This window comes from Apostichopus japonicus, chromosome 4, assembly GCF_037975245.1.
Source record: "Apostichopus japonicus isolate 1M-3 chromosome 4, ASM3797524v1, whole genome shotgun sequence".
NCBI lineage: Eukaryota > Metazoa > Echinodermata > Holothuroidea > Aspidochirotida > Stichopodidae > Apostichopus > Apostichopus japonicus.
This window is the reverse complement of record NC_092564.1, coordinates 4,546,532-4,565,220: the sequence shown is the minus strand read 5'-3', so window position 1 is coordinate 4,565,220 and position 18,689 is coordinate 4,546,532. Positions and strand designations below refer to the sequence as shown.

The window sequence follows — 18,689 nt, the reverse complement described above, 5'->3', positions numbered from 1 at the left end:
GTTTACTCGGAGTTAATCAACAACGCTCAATTAAAGCTTTTTGTTTGCTCACATATTTTGATACGCGGTGATTGAACTACTTTCAGACTTTGCTATATGTGAAGCCAGACAATTCTTAATCTTCACTGGCACAAAGTACACATCGTGCGGTAGCAAGAATTGGGTACTGTCATGGGTGAATCACACATCGGATATAGATGAGGTAACGTTTGTCATCTTCATTCACTAACCAGCGATCGACAAAGGCGGTTTTACTAATTGAACCTGCTGGATACTCAGTGGCGGTAAAAAAAAAGACACTTATCCATCGACTCATCTGTACAGGTAATATTATATAAACTACTCCATGCAATTGCATCATAAAATAGCCAATAAATTATAATGTGTATAGACTAGAATTCACTGTAATAATTGATATTGAACGGTCTTAAACTACCATTGTTTGTTCAGAATGTGCCATACGTTACAATGTATATACTATTTGAAATGTCGGTAATTAAATTACACTGTCGTCGATACAACATGCATAGCGTCGTTGAGCACAAACCTACAAAAAACACTACACGGTAATGTGTTCATGTATGTAAAAACGAATGTTACTTGCTCAACTGCATGTCACAACCAGGGAGCTCTCTAACCATATCCCCCCAATATTTTAGGTGGGGGATATAGTATCTAATATCCCCCCCAATATTTGGTGGCATAGCTTTTTTTTGGCTATAAATAGAAAATAATGCGTGAGATTATTTATCCAAATCATATTTGGCGGCAGCAGCGCCTCAGGCGTAGGAGCCTAATTTGATTTGGGGGGCTGTAACGACTTGCCCGAAAAATATAACCAACATTTTTCAACATGTTAATGTGCATATCATATCGGTTATTACATCATATGCCAATAACATACAATCACTTTCCGTGTTATTACCCATCCCTATTGGTTCGAATTATCGGGGAAGTCGTTACAATAATAATGATAATAATAATATAAGTTAAACCATTGAAAAACACATTGCAAAATTATTCTTCTTTCAGTAGGTTCCCGAAAAATTCTCAGCATATTCCCCGAATTTTCACAAACACTTTTAGGCTGCAGCCTCCCGCCTCCTATGGCGACCGCCCCCCCCCCCCCCCTCGAGCATAATTTCAATATAGAAAATGCTTAGATGCAACTTACAAGGCATGGGAAGTGCCATTTCCAGCGATCTGGGGGGCATTTTCGGCCAAAATTTTCTTTACGCTTCGCGCCAACCCATAGTGGCGCTACGCTTGGATATAGTTTGCCTACAATTTTGCCCCTCCCTTGGAAAATTCCCCGCTACGCGCCTGTCTAACCGTGTCACAATTTGTTACTAAATATCACCGAAAAACGTCACAGATCGAAAGTAGTTTTTCCTTTTTTTTTCGAAATGAATTAGCTCCGTAATGAAACTTGGTTTGCCGATAAAAAAAGGTTTTACTTTTGTTCAACTGCATGTTATAACCAGGGCGCTGTCTAACCATATCTGCTGTCACCCTTGTAAATGTGTGTATATATGGTGTAAGAAAGAATGTTACTTGCTCAACTGCATGTTATAATAACCAGTGCGCTGTCTAATCATATCGGTTGTTAACCTTTGTAAATGTGATAAGAGCTCCATGGTAACTGCATTCTGTTGATAACGTTTTCATAACTATCACCATTTTGTATTTTGACCTAACATAAGTTAATTATCAATAACTCTTTGCACTATATTGTTACTTTTTGTTTACCAAGGAGCTAAACTATACATAACAGATGTGTGTGCGTGCGTGCGTCCGAGTGTGTGATTCATAATATTATATGGGTTTATATGTACAGAGTGTTCTTTAAAAGTATTGCGGTTTATTGTTAAGCATATTAAGCAATCTTTGGAGTCATTATCTGTCTATAGTCCCAGGCTTTTCATATGTGTACTTTTCAGCGCTCGTCATTATATAGATATATCTCTTCTATATCTTTACCAACAGACAAAGACAGTGTGTTTAAAATTGTTTCACAATATAATGGAAATCAAGGCTATCCTACTTGTGCTAGTAAATTTATTATCAACAAATACTCTTATAGGAAGATGTAAGTATTGTCTTCGTTTGCAAACATTGATTTTAGAGTTGATTTTGGCATATTGTTTATAATGCTATAATCTTGTGGTATAATCCCATTCAATAGTAGTTCTGATGTAGGTCAGAGAGCCAAATATTAGTACATTTGAAATTAAGAAGTACTTTTAATTTGTTTCAGTTAAGCATTTGAGAAACTATAACACTTTGTAACATGGAATTACACTACCAGTACTATAGCACTACTCCATATGCCGTCATAGGCACGTGTCAACATATTCCCGCCAGATATGTGAAAAAAATTCCCTTGAAAGACAAGTGTACTTTGTATCAATTAGTAGTGTTTCATTTTGGTAATAAAAAGTACCCTTTTCCAGTTTTGTATTTATTGCAATTTGCTCTTTTGTAGAAAAAAAAACATTAAATCCATTTTGCTTAAATGTGTTCAAATACTGGAATTTGTGTTATGGAATGGAATGGTCGGTATTGTTCACTCTAAGTCTCTTGCCTTTTACATCGTAGGTAATGAGACTGAAACGCTACTAACGTGTGCTCCAGAACAGATTTTAATTCTAGGATCAGACTGTACGGTATATTGTATGGTACATAACAGTTTCCAAGAATTGTCCTGGTACAGTAATTCGACCCACGATCAACTAATTCTGAAATACAAAGATTCCGTACAAACTGAACCGGGAGTTTCTTCTGGTAAATTTGACATACACAAGAACGGTTCTTTGATCATCAGGAATGTTTCGTTGGAAGATGAGCATGTATTTGGAATTGTGGTATTATTCGAATCAGGACAAACCGAGGAAGCTGATATAAATGTTATTGTTATCGGTGAGTATATTCACGTTCGCAAAAATTTGAAAAGAAATCAATGTAGCTGTTGACTTTTAGTCTAACCATAATATAAATAGACTGGAATTTTGCTTATCTGATCATTGCTTCATACATTAATCCATGTGACATTATTGGCTGACTTTTTGAATGTATATCGAATGTTAGCCGTGCCATGCACTGCTCGGCGTACGTTCACTTGCACGTCTATACATTGATTAATGTTGTTCTTGATATAATGCTTTGGACATTATCTGTGTGGAATAAGTGACGTCACAATTCTCTTCGAATTGATGTCCGCGACTAACTTGAAGTTCTTTTCACATATTTCACAGCATCACAAGACGATGTAAAACTGAGTGAGTCATTGAAGTCAACACATGCAGTGCAGACAACATCAACGGTTGGTCATGTGACGAAACGAACGTCCGATGTTGAAGAATCTATAAGGGAATCGAGTGTATCTCCCAAAGTCATCCCTGAGGGAACTGATATCACTAACACTGCATTGGCAACGAACGTCATTTTCCTAAACTATACCGAAGAGGTGCTTACAAATTTTGAAGACCTTTCGTCGACCGATAAAATTGTGACAAAGCCATCATATTCAACTACTAAAGATGTCACCGTTCCAGATCAGACCAGTGCTGACAAACTTCACCCATCGGAACCTGACGTATCATTGACGACAAACTTGGTTACTCCTGTAGACGATCTTGCAGGTTCCACAAAGCCACCATCTTCAACTACTAAAGATGTCACCGTTCCAGATCAGACCAGTGCTGACAAACTTCATCCATCGGAACCTGACGTATCATTGACGACAAACTTGGTTACTCCTGTAGACGATCTTGCAGGTTCCACAAAGCCACCATCTTCAACTACTAAAGATGTCACCGTTCCAGATCAGACCAGTGCTGACAAACTTCACCCATCGGAATCTGACGTATCATTGACGACAAACTTGGTTACTCTTGTAGACGATCTTGCAGGTTCCACAAAGCCACCATCTTCAACTACTAAAGATGTCACCGTTCCAGATCAGACCAGTGCTGACAAACTTCACCCATCGGAATCTGACGTAGCATTGACCACACACTTGGTTACTCCTGTAGAGGATCCTGCAGGTGCCACAGACAAAGCAAATGACAATTTAGCAGATGCCTTCACTGAAAATATGAGATCTGCTGAAACTAGCAAAACGATGCCTGGCACACATGAGAGCCTTATATCTGGCTCTGCCAATACCACGCAATCAACACCTTCTTTGGCGTCCCAAGACTTAGGCAAAGGTAGACAAATTTATTATAAGTAATCAAAAAATTTCGCCGATTATACCTGAAATCGATTAGGAATATTAATACTTAATATTGACATCTTTTGAGGCATCCAATACGCTACGTTTACGAAGTTTAAGTTAAGCTATTTAGTCTTTAATCATTGTTTGAAGGGATTGTAGCCGATATGATACACTGAAGTGAAAACGGGGCATTTGCTTGATGGTAACTAAACTCAGTATCCATTGGTTTCTCCCCTCCTCATTCTGAAGTTATTAGAAAATTGGTCAATGAAACAGGACGTACGACTAAAAAGCTTAAACACAGTAACGCCTTTTACAGGAATAACTAATATAGTTTGGCTAAATAGGAAATCATCAACTTTTCATTAGAAGAATTTTGACTCATAATTGTTCTTATCAGGACTTACCGATAAGCCTTCGAATCTTGTGAAGAAGTTAGTGAAGATATTGAAATATGTAAGCAAGTAGCGACGGTTCTTACCTAACGAGGACTAATTTGGGTCAACGTGGCTGCCTGATTTTTAGAAAAAAATCATTCAAGAATAATAAAAAGTAGTCATGGATCTACCAAAAGCGTAGGCTTGCAATACTCTTGCAGAATATCTGTGCAACTCTATAGATCTCTCTAGGCTGCTGTTTCCAGTGAGTTGTAAAGAAAGTTACGTCGTGATCGCCTTCAAAGTTGTTTTTGTCGAATTTGCTTGAAAGTATCTAACTGTCATTTGCATGTTCGAACCTGAGAATCGTTCTTAGTTCATTATCATCGATGATTCCTTCACAACAATATGATTTTCTTTCAGAAGTAATCGTTTTACCCAAACACTGAATTGTTTTCCTTTTATCCTCTGCAGGCAATCCGATAGTTTCAAAACTCTTGTCCATTCTACTGATAAGTTTGGGTGTTCTCTTTTTGATCTTCGTTTACATCTCAGTGTGTACTAAATTGGGTACGTCCGCTGTTGCCTATGAATATTCATGACTTCATAATTAATTTAACTATATATATATATTGTTAGTAACGCTATCTATAGTAGTGAGTAATATCGGCGATTGTATAAACAAGTAATCCACCTCACCCATGTATAACTGCAGCCAGGCGCGGCGGAACGGAAAAATTATTGGGGGGGCTAATGTGTGGAGACTATCTAAGCGGAGCGCCACCATCGGTTGGCGCGGAGCGTACAAGAAAATTTTGGGTTATTTCAAATCCCCAGATGGCCGGAAACGGCACTTCCCGTGTGTTTTATGCTGCGAATACCTAGCCCTAAAATATGGGTCTCAAGTCTGCAATCTCAGATTGCACGTAAAAGTCTGTAAAAACATTGTAATTTGTATATTCGATGTTGTTTTAAGAGAGTAGCTATTATACTCGTAGTGTACTCGCAAAGACGTTTTTGAGTGTAGTAAGCGCAGTGGCGGAGCTAGGGGTATTGGTCGGGGGGGGGGGCAAGAATGGTCTGTAGGGGCGCTTTCGACACTATCTAAGCGGAGCGCCACCACAGGTTGGCGCGGAGCGTACAGAAAAATTTTGAGTAAAGATACTCCCTAGATTGCAGGAAATGACCCTTTCCGGGCATTGCTAATTTGCAGATAAACGGAGAATAAATAGGTGTCGTCGCCATTTTGTCGGAAAATTACACCAACAGAATATGACAAATGTCAATAGGTATATGAGAGCGCAATAAATTAGTCAATAATAGCGAATAAGTAAAAAGTATAGTGAAAAGCTGAAAAGGGCGCCAGCAGTCCATTTGAGTCTGTCAGGGGGGGGGGGGCATCCCCCCTGACTGTATATATGGACGCTCCGCCACTAAGTAAGGGGATGTTGGAGAACTGGCTGAAATGAGGCAAGTCATTGGCCTAAGACGAAGTTGTGTTACGCTTACTGGTACTCACACTCACTGCTTCCACTTTTCACGGGGCGTGAAGACGCGGTTGGGGTGACAATGTGGTCTATAGCCAGGGGACGGGCCGAGGGTCCCCCAGCAATTACTAAAATTATTACACCTATATAGTATACGTGTGCATCGGACAGATCGACAAGTATGCATTGAAAAATGGACAGATGCACGTTTCGGAGCCTTGGTAAATATTGGGGGGGCTTATCATGCATTTGCCCCCTCAACTTTTTCATTGGGGGGGCTGAGCCCCCCCAAGCCCCCCCCCCCCCCCGGTTCCGCCGCCACTGACTGCAGCACAACCGAGTAAGCCTAGTATATACAGTCTAATTGCGAAAAGTGTGCAGGTGGGGGTGATGGGAGGGGCCTTTAAAATGTTCCTCAAATTTCATGATCTGCTTGCATTCAGAAAGAACATGAAGGTCCGAACAGATGGAGCGAGGAAGAAGGGAGGGGATTATTGGAACAAGCCAGCTAAGTGTTATCCCTCTCGATTGCGTGCACAACATAAGTTGATATCGAACTCTGATGCACATTACTGTTGTTAGTTTCATAAAGATCCCATTCCATGATCGTCACGCCAAAAGCATGTACCTGTCATTGGGAAAAAATGTTTGCATAATTCAAAGATTTTATTTTTATAACATTCATGGATAACCCGAAAAATACAACACTTCATCAAACCATATATACTCATATATGATGTACAGATTAAGAGAAAATGACATTTTATAAAGTTTTTTATTTGTTTTTATTTGCACTAAATATGAAAACGTCTGGCCAATGCTAACGCCCTCTAATTGAAGTGGTTAACCAAGCTCCATGATTCACACATCATCATAATATATGATGTATTAGATCTGATCTGTCTATTCGTTTACCCTTAAGTAGGTACTTACTTTTGGTATTTCATTACAGTTCGTAGAAGGAAGAAGAAAGCGCGAATTAGAAGGATTGCTACGGAAGAGGTGAGAAAACAGCCATATCTTATCCACGCTTTATACGTCTAAGTTATTATAAATAATAATTAAAAAAATATATAAAATTACAAGTATTAACAAGTAAAAATACAGAGTTATAAAAGGACTAAAGTGTTATAAAAGGAATAAAGTGGTCATAGCAAATTCAGAAAATAAATAAACAGACACAAAAATGAATCGATAAAATCAATAAATCAATCCATAAATTGATGAAACTAATGTAAACGAGGTTAAGACAAATGTAAACAAGATCAGTCCTTAAAGTACATGATAAAAAGATGAGTCTTTTTAAAGTTATGACTCTAGTTCCTGATGGGGAGACCATTAGAAACCGCACACCATTATGGCAAGCCACGTGGGACAAACACCGCATAATATATCCGCGTATTAATTTCAATGTATACGCGTATTAATTCGAATACATACGAGGATAAATTCGAATACATGTGAGGATTAATTCGAAAATATATACACGTACAAAGTTAACTTATGTTGTTGTCTGGGTGTATCTGTCAATAGAAGCTAATGTTGCAAAGGCTTACTTATTGCACTGGCGAGGGTACAATGTGGGTGACAGCTATAAGACATACCAGTTATTGTCTGGTTTAATACGCGTATATGTTCGAAGTAATACGCGTATCTATTCGTATTAATACGAGGATATACTATGCGGTCTTTGTCCCACATGGCTTGCCATACACCTTTGTATTTATCGTGCATTTTGTTACTTCAAAATGAGATGGAGGAAAATATATTACAGTTAGGGTATCCATTGAAGCAACTAATATATTATTATACATATACATTATATATATATATATATATATATATATATATATATATATATCGTCCCACCACAGACATTTTCTTTAGTTATTATTTGTTCTATAGCCATTTATTGATTTCATTTTTCAATTCTCTAACTTTGTTTCTTTTCTGCAAACGTTCTTACACAGGAGCTTGAACTACTTGCAACGAACGAAACAAGTAAGTATATACATTGTTGTATGTCATCCTATTGTTAAAACTTGGTACCTGTACAATGATTCAAACTTTAAAGTCAATCAAAATTTAAAACAAGAGGATATCCTAAGATATGTCTCAATAAAATAATGCATGGAAAAATATACAAATAGGCCTAGGTTTTACAAAAACGAAAATCAACATGATTGCAACTTTGCGAGTTTCTCAAGGAAATGTTAAATATGTAAGTCAATACTGTTTGGTTATACGTTATATTGCTTGCTGGTTAAAAAAATGTCATTTTAAATTTGAAGGTATGAATATATCTTTCAAAGCAAATTCAGATATGGAGCATATTACTGTAGTATTATACCGTAAAGTAAGTATGTATCATTAGCAGACTAAACCTTACCAAGACTGACGTGTATACAACATCTAGGCCTGTATCTATAAATTCTGGGTTGGGGGTGCTGGACAACATCAACTTAAGGAGGGGCACTACTATATTAACAAGTCCTACAACTTGTGACGTTTTTTTGTACACATGGTGGGGACACGAGTGATGTGGGACGCAATAGTCTACATATCACCTCCTTCCTGACCTGACCCAGCCTGGCTGTGTGCTTGATATTAATATGTTATACACGCTCAACATGTTTTTCATGTTAACATATCCTGAACACAAACACGAATTTATCACAAACTTATCTGAATATACTTCCTTCTTTCAACAGTGCTAAAGAAAACATTCTTACAAGAATTGAAAACTTCATATCAAACACTTTATGAGGATCACCATTCGATAGCCTACGTCAAAAATCACGTGGTACAAAACGTTTTCGTAGAAAATGGAATTGAAAAACTGAACGACTACGGTGAGAATTGGGAACGGGTCAGTTCGTATCACGAGATATTCAAAACGACTGGGGAGAAAAATCTAACTATGTTAACAGGTGATTCCGGTTATGGGAAGACCACACTATCGTTACAAGCTGCCTGTGATTGGTCGACGAAGAATCCATCCTCGCCATTAAAGGACATTGAAATTGTAATATTGCTTCGAATGGGATTTCCAAGTAAAAACATTTCTCTCTATGAAGCGATTAAGTTATATGTCTTAGATAGGGACACAACTTTAACTGAATGCGATATAAGAGACATATTAAATAATTCTTCGTCATTAATGTTTATTCTGGACGGATTAAATGAATGTGGTGATATCCACAGGCATTCTGGGGGATTATGTGACATTTCCAAACTAATGTCACAACAAATTTTACCAGAAAGTTTTGTTGTTGCTACGACAACATCTCGGAACAATATTTTCAGTAACTTTGACAACGCGAAGTCCTCGAGAACATATCGTTTGACGGGGTCCCACGACGCAGGAAGATTGGCATACGTTAATGAATATATTGTAGAAAAACAAGGAAGCACCGAATCGATAATAGAAATGTAATTATAAATGAACGTTGCAAAAATCCGGCTATGTTTGTCCTTATATATCACATTTGTTACATACTGGGAAAGCCTTGCGATACATTTCAAGTTTTACAGAGTATTTTCAGGTAATATTATCAGAAATTAGCAGGTATGAATCAGGAGGAATCGTTACCGTTGCATGCTAAATTGTTACCGCAAATGAACAATAATGTGAAATGAAGTTGTAGACGAGGCTTTACATCACAAACCCATATTGTCATGGAAGAAAGAAAGATTCTGTAATCTTGTCGGGACAGAGATTTGTGATTCGTATTTACGAAAGAGGCATTCTTATTGAACACGAGGTCTTGTCATATGACGGTGTCTTGGCGACAGTTCTAAACCAATAGGCACGTCATCAATCAAAAAGAGACCATTTTGTACAATAAATGTATCAGGTTTTTATACATACAAGACTTCTGTGAATGGCTTGCTGCGCATTATTTAGCAAGAAAGAGCTATTTGAAAGACGACGAAAAGACTGGAATGGTTCTAGACCAAGTTATTCGACTGAACCATTAATACATTCTACGGCCGGTTTACTTGTGGAATATGTCAATCAGCTGCGGACCCCCAATCATCAAACACGCACGGGATGATAACGTTACAAAGGCTCTCGTTGCAATGTATAGAACTTAGAGAAGAGCAATATCATTATATGGTCCGGAATTTAATATATATTTAAATATATATATATATATATATATATATATATATATATATATATATATATATATATATATATATAACCAAACATTGGCTGTTTTACTTCCAATCACTTACCTAATTCTATTATTGTATCTCACTCGAGATCCAGCCTTTCTCTAAATGCAGCATAGTTGTTTAACAGTTTTTCCGTTATTCCTATATATATATATATATATATATGTATATATATATATATATATATATATATATATATATATATACATCTCTTCTTTGGGTTTTTTTTTTGGGGGGGGGCGGGTAGATTACTATTATATTGTAAACAGTTTTTCTTTATTCCACAAGATTTTATAATATATTACAAAATATATTATCAAAGTTTATTTATGCATTCCTTCATAGAAATGGCCTATGACGTAAAATATACCATAAAAGATACAATCACAATGTGTTTATTATTTCTCTTCAGGAATGATTATATATTTGTATTTCAGTTGAGGTAAAGAGAAGTGGGATAATAACATGTTCTCCAGGCGCGTAGCGATGAATTTGCCAAGGGAGGGGCGAACCTGTAGGCAAACTATCAGAGCCGTAGATACGGCATTGCAAACTATCTAAATCTAAGCGTAGCGCCACCATAAGTTGGCGCGAAGCGTACAAGAAAATTTTGACCGAAAATGCCTTCCAGATCGCTGAAAATGGCACTTCTCTGGTCCTGTTAGTTGCATCTTAGCATTCTCTCTTTGAAATTACTAGCGATATCATAAAAACATACAAAAAAGTGCTCAAGGGGGGTTGCCCCCTTCGCCCCTCCCCCTTGGCTACGCGCCTGTCCAGGCGTATGAATTACGGTTCGTAAATCACGTTTTGGATTATGCCAAGACTGCATCATATCACTACCTTAACCTCAGATGACCAACGCTGGAATCACGAATACACCTTTATGCATACCTCATCAATGTCGAATCACTGGTCAAACTCAGTCAGTTAATATTTGAGTCATGGGCGCAACCACAGTTTACGCTATGGAGACGCCGGGGGGGGGGGAATGATATGTCGTCCTGCACCCATGATTACCCCTTTGAGATATTTCGTGGTGAAATGGAAAATGCGTAAACGCAAAATATTAAGCGTTTTGTGTGTGCGTATGTGTGTGTGTGTGTTTTATCTCTGGCACAATGTTTAAGGAATTTCAAGTTTTTTTTCTTGAAAGGGAATTCATGTGGCATCACGTAAAGCCTTTGGTCAAGTCATGTTATAGTTAGTTACGTTATGAACATCAGAAAATAAAACCCCAACCTCATGAATATTTATGAGTCAACACTATGAAGGAAAGGTGCATCTTGCAAACATCATCGATATAAACTATATATGCAACACGTGTAAAGAATGCTTTAGGAGGACAACCAACTTTGGCAACTAATTTAATTATAATTCACAACGTAACCTCTGAGAAAAGTTCTTAAGAACATATAATCTGCTACTGCAACTTTTCGGCAACTCTAGACAATAACCTGTTTCTACCCTTGGAAAAAATTGAAAACTTTACATAAGATAAGATAAACTTTATTGCATCCGATAGGGAAATTACATGCTTGCAGATAAAACAGTAAGATATAAAAACGATACTATACAACAATAAGAGAACAAACAGTAGGACAATAAAAGCATAAGAAATGCTAATAACAAGGAACGGGAACAGATGGGCCGAAGCTCACAGAATGGCAAGGAATAAAAAGTATAAACAAATCACAAACGGTAAATATGATAAGAACCAAATGAAAGAAGGAAAGACAAAGGCAAGAGATTAGCGATTAAAAGATGCATTAAAAATTCTAACAGCTTGTCCCATGAATGATGAGGGGTAACGATTAGTATGAGCCTTCGGAGGTCTCATCCTCCCACTACGAGGGATAATACAATTATTTAATGGAGCGTGGAGAGGGTGATCGATATCCTTGAGAACTGAATGAAGCTTATCATTAACCCGACTATCAAAGACTCAAACAATAGACAATTTTGTACGGCTCATGTAAATTCCGTCATACAATTGGCTTACTTCATAGGTGGTGAGATTGAGAATCGAAAGCCTCTCATGGTAGACATTCCCTGTCATACTTATTTATCGAACAAATGCGTGTTCTCTATAAGGCCTTGCAAATTAGTTTCACTAGGTAACAGCTTTCCCTTACTCAAATAGGTGACAGCTGCACGTCATATACACGTAACTTTACCCATTACAATGAATGTGCAGATATGTTAGCAACGATAACACGAAGCTTTCGTCAATTGAATCCAAGTTGCTTTGCTCGCCCGTAGGCAGATTTCCCAGGATGCTCTCTAAAGATATAATGTGGTGCATAATTGCCTCCATTTCCATACCACTTCCACTTTATGCACTTCAACATCCTGTGCCCTTCACCAACCCTCTTTCCCCAAATAAAAACAAAATAAATCATATTTGGAAAGGCAACAGAACACCCCACACCCATCCAACCCGTTGCTTTTGTCACCATATCAAGCTTATCATGTCGGCATGACTAATTTTCAATACTACCTCCAACAATAATGAACTAATCGAAACAAGAAAGGTCACATGTAGTTGTGTATTAGTCGTTTCCTTTTCGCATTTGAGATAATGTAGTCCACTCCTATCTTACAGTGTAGTGAATATATCAGATGAATATCATATACAAAAAAGAAACAAACATAAGATAAAAAATAATAGCATGGTAAAAGAGAAATTATTACAATTTTTGTTATTATTATCAAATATTATACGTTTTTTTAAGTTTTAGTCAATAATTTTATGCCATATTTTACGAGGGTTTCATATCCTATGTGTAACGAGAATCGAGACAAAGTGGAAGTATTAGATTAGAGTTTGTGTACAATACATCATATGACTAAAAGCTGGAGTTATGGTAGGATTATAATAGTACAGAGGCTACAGCACTGTAGCTATTGTTGATCCAGTCATTTAGAACGAATTAGATGCAACGATAAGACACTAATCGGAAAAAAAGAGGAGAAGAAAGGATCCTTGATTTGAAGTTCTTGAAAAGTTTGATTCTAATTTTCAGCCAACTTCGAAAGGTTAGATTGAAGTGTCTTCGCGGAACTGGTTCCGTATTAATGTTAACTTTACTTTGACAATGCATCTAAATCATATGCGGCAATGTCATAACTGTAGTTTTTGGCTATAGAAGTTGAGCCTAGATTAGTCTATCATTGGCTAGGTTGAAGTTACTACTTACTATGCCTTGGTTTTACTGTAGATTTAATAAAAATTCCATGAATTAATTAAAGTACTTAGTTAATGCCTTATAGTCATTCAGTTTGAGAAGATTTGCCTGTGTTAAACGGACATCGTGCCACAGACACTGTGAAATACAGACATTTCTTGGCTGCTCTGGCTAGTAATATAGTTTGGTAGCCTAGTTGTGGACGCTTGGTCTAACTTCTTAGACTACACCTGGTGTAACATGAATAGTACCCACTGTAGGCTTTAGGTCATTTCTCATGTAAATTCCTCTCACTGATTCTTAGGAAGCATAAGGTTACATATACTTTAAGGCAAAGAGATCCTTCTTTTCAATTCACAACTTACAAAGGTTTGGAAATGTTATCAAAAATCTCAAAGGATCACCATTGTAGATAAAGCTTACGTGCTCATTTTTGTGACATTGTTTGTTATGTGCATATAAAGAAGTATGAGGGAAATAGAAGGGGGAGGTTACTGACATGATTCAACTATTTTCAATTTTTTCATGTACGTGTGTTGTTAATGAATGTTTTGTTTTAATTTCTTGTCTTCCTGATGTCCCTGGCTAAAATGTCTATGTGTTCGTTTTGTTCTTCACAGGAACTGAGATTAAATACTACTGCCTTGAAAATTGGTGCAGATTTCCTTACAGAAGCACTATTCCTGTATGTACTGTAGATAATGGCGCATGCTGCAAGAGGAAAACTAGTTGCTGTGATTGGTGATGAGGTAGGCATATCCATATTCATCAATCTAATAATTTATTTTCGCTGTATAATAGTGTAAAACATTATTATTCTCAGGGTTCATCATTGTCAGTTTTGCTCAGTGGATCATTATGAACATTGTTTTGATTGAAATTACTGCAAGAAAAAGGACCACAATTCTTATGAAAATCAAATCTTGCTTTCATTCCCTCACACCTCCTCAAACTGGCATAGTTGGTAACAAGTTCAACGCACTACCTTTTAAATTCAGAAATTTCATACTGAATGAAAAGCTGGAACATCGTTTTGATATCCTGACTTTGCTGGCTTTTGTATTTCACACCTCCTTAACCTTCTGTAATGTTTGGTTTAAGAATTTTAAACAGTTCTGCAACACATGCACACAAATTTTGAAATTTATATCTGTATAACAGGATACCTGCACTGGATTTCTGCTAGGAGGTATTGGAGAGATGAATAAAGCCAGAAAACCAAATTTTATGGTGGTTGAAAAAGGTACGGTATTACCAGGTTCTTAACATCATTGCAAAAACTCAAAATTGTATAGCAATTGCTGTAAATGTTCATTTGACAAGCTACATTATGTTGTGTATGATATATCCATGGCGACCTTTTTTTGGTCAACATTTATATTAAAATTAGCACACTAAGTTTAAATAGTACATTTTTGCTTTGCTGTTTTGGGTACATGGGACTCCTGCATGTTTTAGTTGAAGAATTTCATTTGCTTGAAGTGATGCTAACTGCAGAATACGAAGGAAAGCCTTTACATATACACCTGTAGATGATGTATTTTACACTGTCATTAAATTTGAAGTCACTCCAGTAACTGACCAATCTGCCATAATCCCTTTTCATGAAAGCTAGGAAACCTGAAAAAAGGTTACAAATAATTTCAATAAGCAACGTTTGTCACAAGTTGAACAGAGCCGAAAAGATAATTAATTTATGTGCTCACTGACATTTTCATAGATAATATATCAGAGACTGTTGACTAAAATTGATCGAATGTTTTCATGTTGTCGACCAAATGTTGATTTCATATCGATCAGATTTTCGGCCTTCTTTGAATAATTCAAGGATTAAATTTATCAATTAGCCGTTAAATGATTCTGCAGCAGATTTTTAGCCTTTTGGATGTTGTTCCTCATAAAATACTATAAATACAACGGGCCAGTGTACGTACAATGATAACTCCATGCATTTGTGTAGCAATTCCCCCCATTTCTAAAAATTTAATATCAGATGAAATATTCCCTGCGATTAATCAACAAACTGGCCGGGTGATGTGGTCATTATTTCTTGGACTACTGATGTTTCAAACTTCCAGTTCATTTTCAACATTTGTCTTGCAGACACCAGTGTCCATGATATTGAGGAGCGCTTTAATGCATTTCTGAATCGGAGTGACATCGCGATCATTCTCATAAACCAGAATTATGCGGAACTCATCCGGCACGCTATCGATAACCATTCCAAACCTATTCCTGCAATTTTAGAGATTCCATCCAAGGACTGTCCATACGACCCGAACAAGGACTCTATACTACGTAGAGCAAAGGTAGGTTTAGAAAAGCCCAGAAGTCGACTTAATCCAGAACAAAACTTCAATATTTCTTTTTCCTTAGTTTGGTGCTGGATAAGTTTGTATTGTTTTCAGGGGTGTATGGGGATGGAGGGGGGCGGATAAGATGTAATGTCGTCAAGTTTAAGGGGCATTCCCCTCTTTGAAAAAAATATTTGGTAAAATGGAGGATGCCAAGATGCGAACTGGTGCTAGATTTTACAACTTTTGAAACAATGTTAAAGACTTTTCGACTGTTTATTTGTCCCACACATATTTACTTTCTGTACAGTACACTAGGATTGTACACTAACATTCTGAGGGGCTTTTAGCCACCCAGATGTATCAATGCATTTGTGCCCCTGATTGTTTTGCAAAATGAAAATAATAATCCTTTGTCATGGTAAGCAAGAGTCTTAGTTTAGAGTTGGTAAATACAGTACTCAAGCAAGAATACCAAAAATAACAAAAGGATAGCTAAGGGTAAAAAAATTTTGGAGAGATGAGAGAGGAAAACATTCCACACAATCTGGGTTGAATTGCAATGAATTCCAATTAATTATGTCATATCATAACTTGTTCGAAAATATGAAGAATAATGACTGTTATGCACTAACAGTGTTAAGTTTGTACGGAGGACAACAAATGGTAAACCAAGGAAAGCAGCAGATGGGATGATTGACTTCTTAATTGGTTTTGCTCGTTATAGATACCGCCTGATTGTGTGTTTTCATGCATAAATTATCCATAGAGTTCTATCACATTGGCCTCAGTCCTTTGATTACTATTTTTAACTTTCTATAATCACATTAACATATTGAGATGATACATACTACTTGATCTGATGCTGACATAAAACAATATGGAAACTTCACACCATCTGCCTCTCTCCTCTACAGGGTATGTTCAGTGCCGAGGACTTCCGGTAAATAAAACCGATGGAGATCCGAGATGACCAAAAAAAAGAAGTTTGGTGATGGAGAGAGAAGCATGTTTATGTACTATATTAAACCCACAAGTTCACAGCCCTGTTGAAAAGACTCTACAGCTCTCCTAACAACAACTGCTTTACTATGAGCATGTAATGTACTTGCCACATGTAATTTGCATTATTAAAGGTGATATAACAACAGTGTCCACAAAAAGATGGTCAATATATCATGTTGTTGCGAATTGACTAATATCACATATGGTCAGATTAATAAATAAGCTGTAAATGAATACTTTAAAAACATTTGTAATTATTAATGTGGTGTTTAGTGAGTGGACTGGTAAAAATGAGATTAGTGGGTGGAGCAAGACGTCTTTGCTAAACCATAAGCAGTGCGCATTAGTTTTACTCTTCTTTAGATGATTTTGAATAAGACTGGAACAGTGATGTTTATATTGTTAGGGTTAGCAGGACACACCCAGCTTCCTATTTAAGTGGATGGAGCAAGACGTCTTTGCTAAACCATAAGCAGTGTGCATTTGTTTTACTCTTCTTTAGATGATTTAGAATTAGACTTAAACAGTGATGTTTTTATTGTTTCAATTTTACTAGGGTTAGCAGGACACACCCAGCTACCTATTCAAACATAGTTTGTTGTCTTGCTAGTATTGTTTATGCACACAGTAACTACTCTAGTGTCATTTCTTTGCTTATTCTGCAAGGCTTATTTTCCGTACAGTATTTGGAACTGTGTAGTATACTACTCTAATGGACATACTTTCTTTTGGATGATTTAGAGTTACAGTGAGACCGCAATGTTTCTATTTTGCTTGTAACTTCATCCTGAAGTTCCTAGCTTAGATGATGCAGATTGATGACAATTTAAGCATCATCCATTTATTGGTTGGTTGGTTTGTATATTAACTTGTCAAGCTAAGACAATGTTGAAATATCCTCCATAGGTGGGTATGAGTATTGTGATGGTGACGGAAGGGTAGGGGTTGGGGAAGGGTGAGGGGTGGAGGGCATCATATGATAATAATAGTGCAATAATGAGCAACTGTCATATTTCGTATGCCTAAGTGAATCTGCTGAACTCAATTCAGATCACAGTGATATTATTTTGAGATTGCCGTGACTGTTTTCGAGAACATTAATGGTGAACATCCATGGTCGCATGTGGTAATTTGACCATGTGTTGCTTAGTCTGGATTGAAGAAGCAAAAACAATCAAAGGATAACAATATTGGGAACCAGCGAGCACTGCAAGTATCTCATGGTTACAGCATTCCTATTCTTGCTTTTGTGGCATCTGTTAGCTGTGGTTTATACATTATAGACCTCCCATCTTTTGGTTGGTTGAGCAGGAAGGGGAATTATTAACTCATTTTACTACACATAACTCATTGACCTGGCTGTCCAGCAATCCTACATGTCTTAACTTATGGACTGTGGTTTTGATATTTCTTCCCAGTCTCATTCCTACATTTGTCCTATTTTCTTTTCGTTGCTGGATGGCCTGTTTTGAGTCCACAGCCAGATCTTTCCTGTCCTGAATCATTATATTTTAAAGTACTTTATTATTATCCTCCAGTAGTTGATGTGTTTAAATTCAGTTGATATTAGTAAAATGAATATATAAGAACTCACATTATAAAATGGCTGTATTTGATCCAGAGATGTATGAAACTGGTGGTAAAAGTTAACAACCTATATGAATATATTTAATGTCTAACACACCGTATTGAGTCGCTTCGTTTTTATTTCTCTCTGTTCAAATTCAAAACACTGGTAGTCAATGTCACAGACAGTTAAGTAGTCTTTATATCTGAGACATGCCATGGGAAGAAGTGATTATACTTATATTTCAAGATTAATCTTTAAGTAAAGATGATTCCAAATCATGACAATTAAGAACATGCTTCCCAACTCAATATGGTTGCATCATTTGATTTCAAATCCAAATTACACCTCAAAAACTGCTGGCTGTATT

At 36.9% G+C, this 18,689-nt stretch overlaps 2 protein-coding genes across 3 annotated transcripts; both read left to right on the top strand.

The window, feature by feature from the left end:
• The first annotated feature begins 131 nt into the window (after positions 1-131).
• On the top strand, positions 132-10,445 carry LOC139966210 (uncharacterized). 2 transcript variants are annotated; one of them, XM_071969008.1, is made up of 8 exons: positions 132-324; positions 1,987-2,089; positions 2,599-2,919; positions 3,255-4,211; positions 5,071-5,166; positions 7,036-7,085; positions 8,054-8,084; positions 8,795-10,445. In XM_071969008.1, exons 2-8 carry the CDS (start codon positions 2,023-2,025, stop codon positions 9,517-9,519), a joined length of 2,247 nt encoding a protein of 748 aa, XP_071825109.1. In that variant the 5' UTR covers positions 132-324; positions 1,987-2,022; the 3' UTR covers positions 9,520-10,445. The 2 variants fall into 2 exon arrangements, with proteins under 2 accessions (XP_071825109.1, XP_071825110.1); XM_071969009.1 differs by lacking the exon at positions 132-324 and having other exon boundaries at positions 1,805-2,089.
• Positions 10,446-13,102: 2,657 nt separating this feature from the next.
• On the top strand, positions 13,103-18,436 carry LOC139966215 (V-type proton ATPase subunit F-like). Its single transcript, XM_071969021.1, has 5 exons — positions 13,103-13,304; positions 14,074-14,202; positions 14,615-14,696; positions 15,557-15,762; positions 16,665-18,436. The coding sequence occupies exons 2-5, from the start codon at positions 14,155-14,157 to the stop codon at positions 16,692-16,694; spliced, it is 366 nt and encodes a 121-aa protein (XP_071825122.1). The 5' UTR covers positions 13,103-13,304; positions 14,074-14,154; the 3' UTR covers positions 16,695-18,436.
• Positions 18,437-18,689: the final 253 nt, after the last annotated feature.

What these genes read in the sequence shown, in the direction of transcription:
- LOC139966210 (XM_071969008.1), top strand. Translation starts at nt 2,023, where the DNA reads ATGGAAATCAAGGCTATCCTACTTGTGCTAGTAAATTTATTATCAACA. An exon ending in AAATACTCTTATAGGAAGAT is followed by an intron (nt 2,090 to 2,598) that starts GTAAGTATTGTC and finishes TTTACATCGTAG; the next exon opens with GTAATGAGACTGAAACGCTA. An exon ending in CTCAGTGTGTACTAAATTGG is followed by an intron (nt 5,167 to 7,035) that starts GTACGTCCGCTG and finishes ATTTCATTACAG; the next exon opens with TTCGTAGAAGGAAGAAGAAA.
- LOC139966215 (XM_071969021.1), top strand. Translation starts at nt 14,155, where the DNA reads ATGGCGCATGCTGCAAGAGGAAAACTAGTTGCTGTGATTGGTGATGAG. An exon ending in TTGCTGTGATTGGTGATGAG is followed by an intron (nt 14,203 to 14,614) that starts GTAGGCATATCC and finishes TCTGTATAACAG; the next exon opens with GATACCTGCACTGGATTTCT. An exon ending in TTTTATGGTGGTTGAAAAAG is followed by an intron (nt 14,697 to 15,556) that starts GTACGGTATTAC and finishes TTTGTCTTGCAG; the next exon opens with ACACCAGTGTCCATGATATT.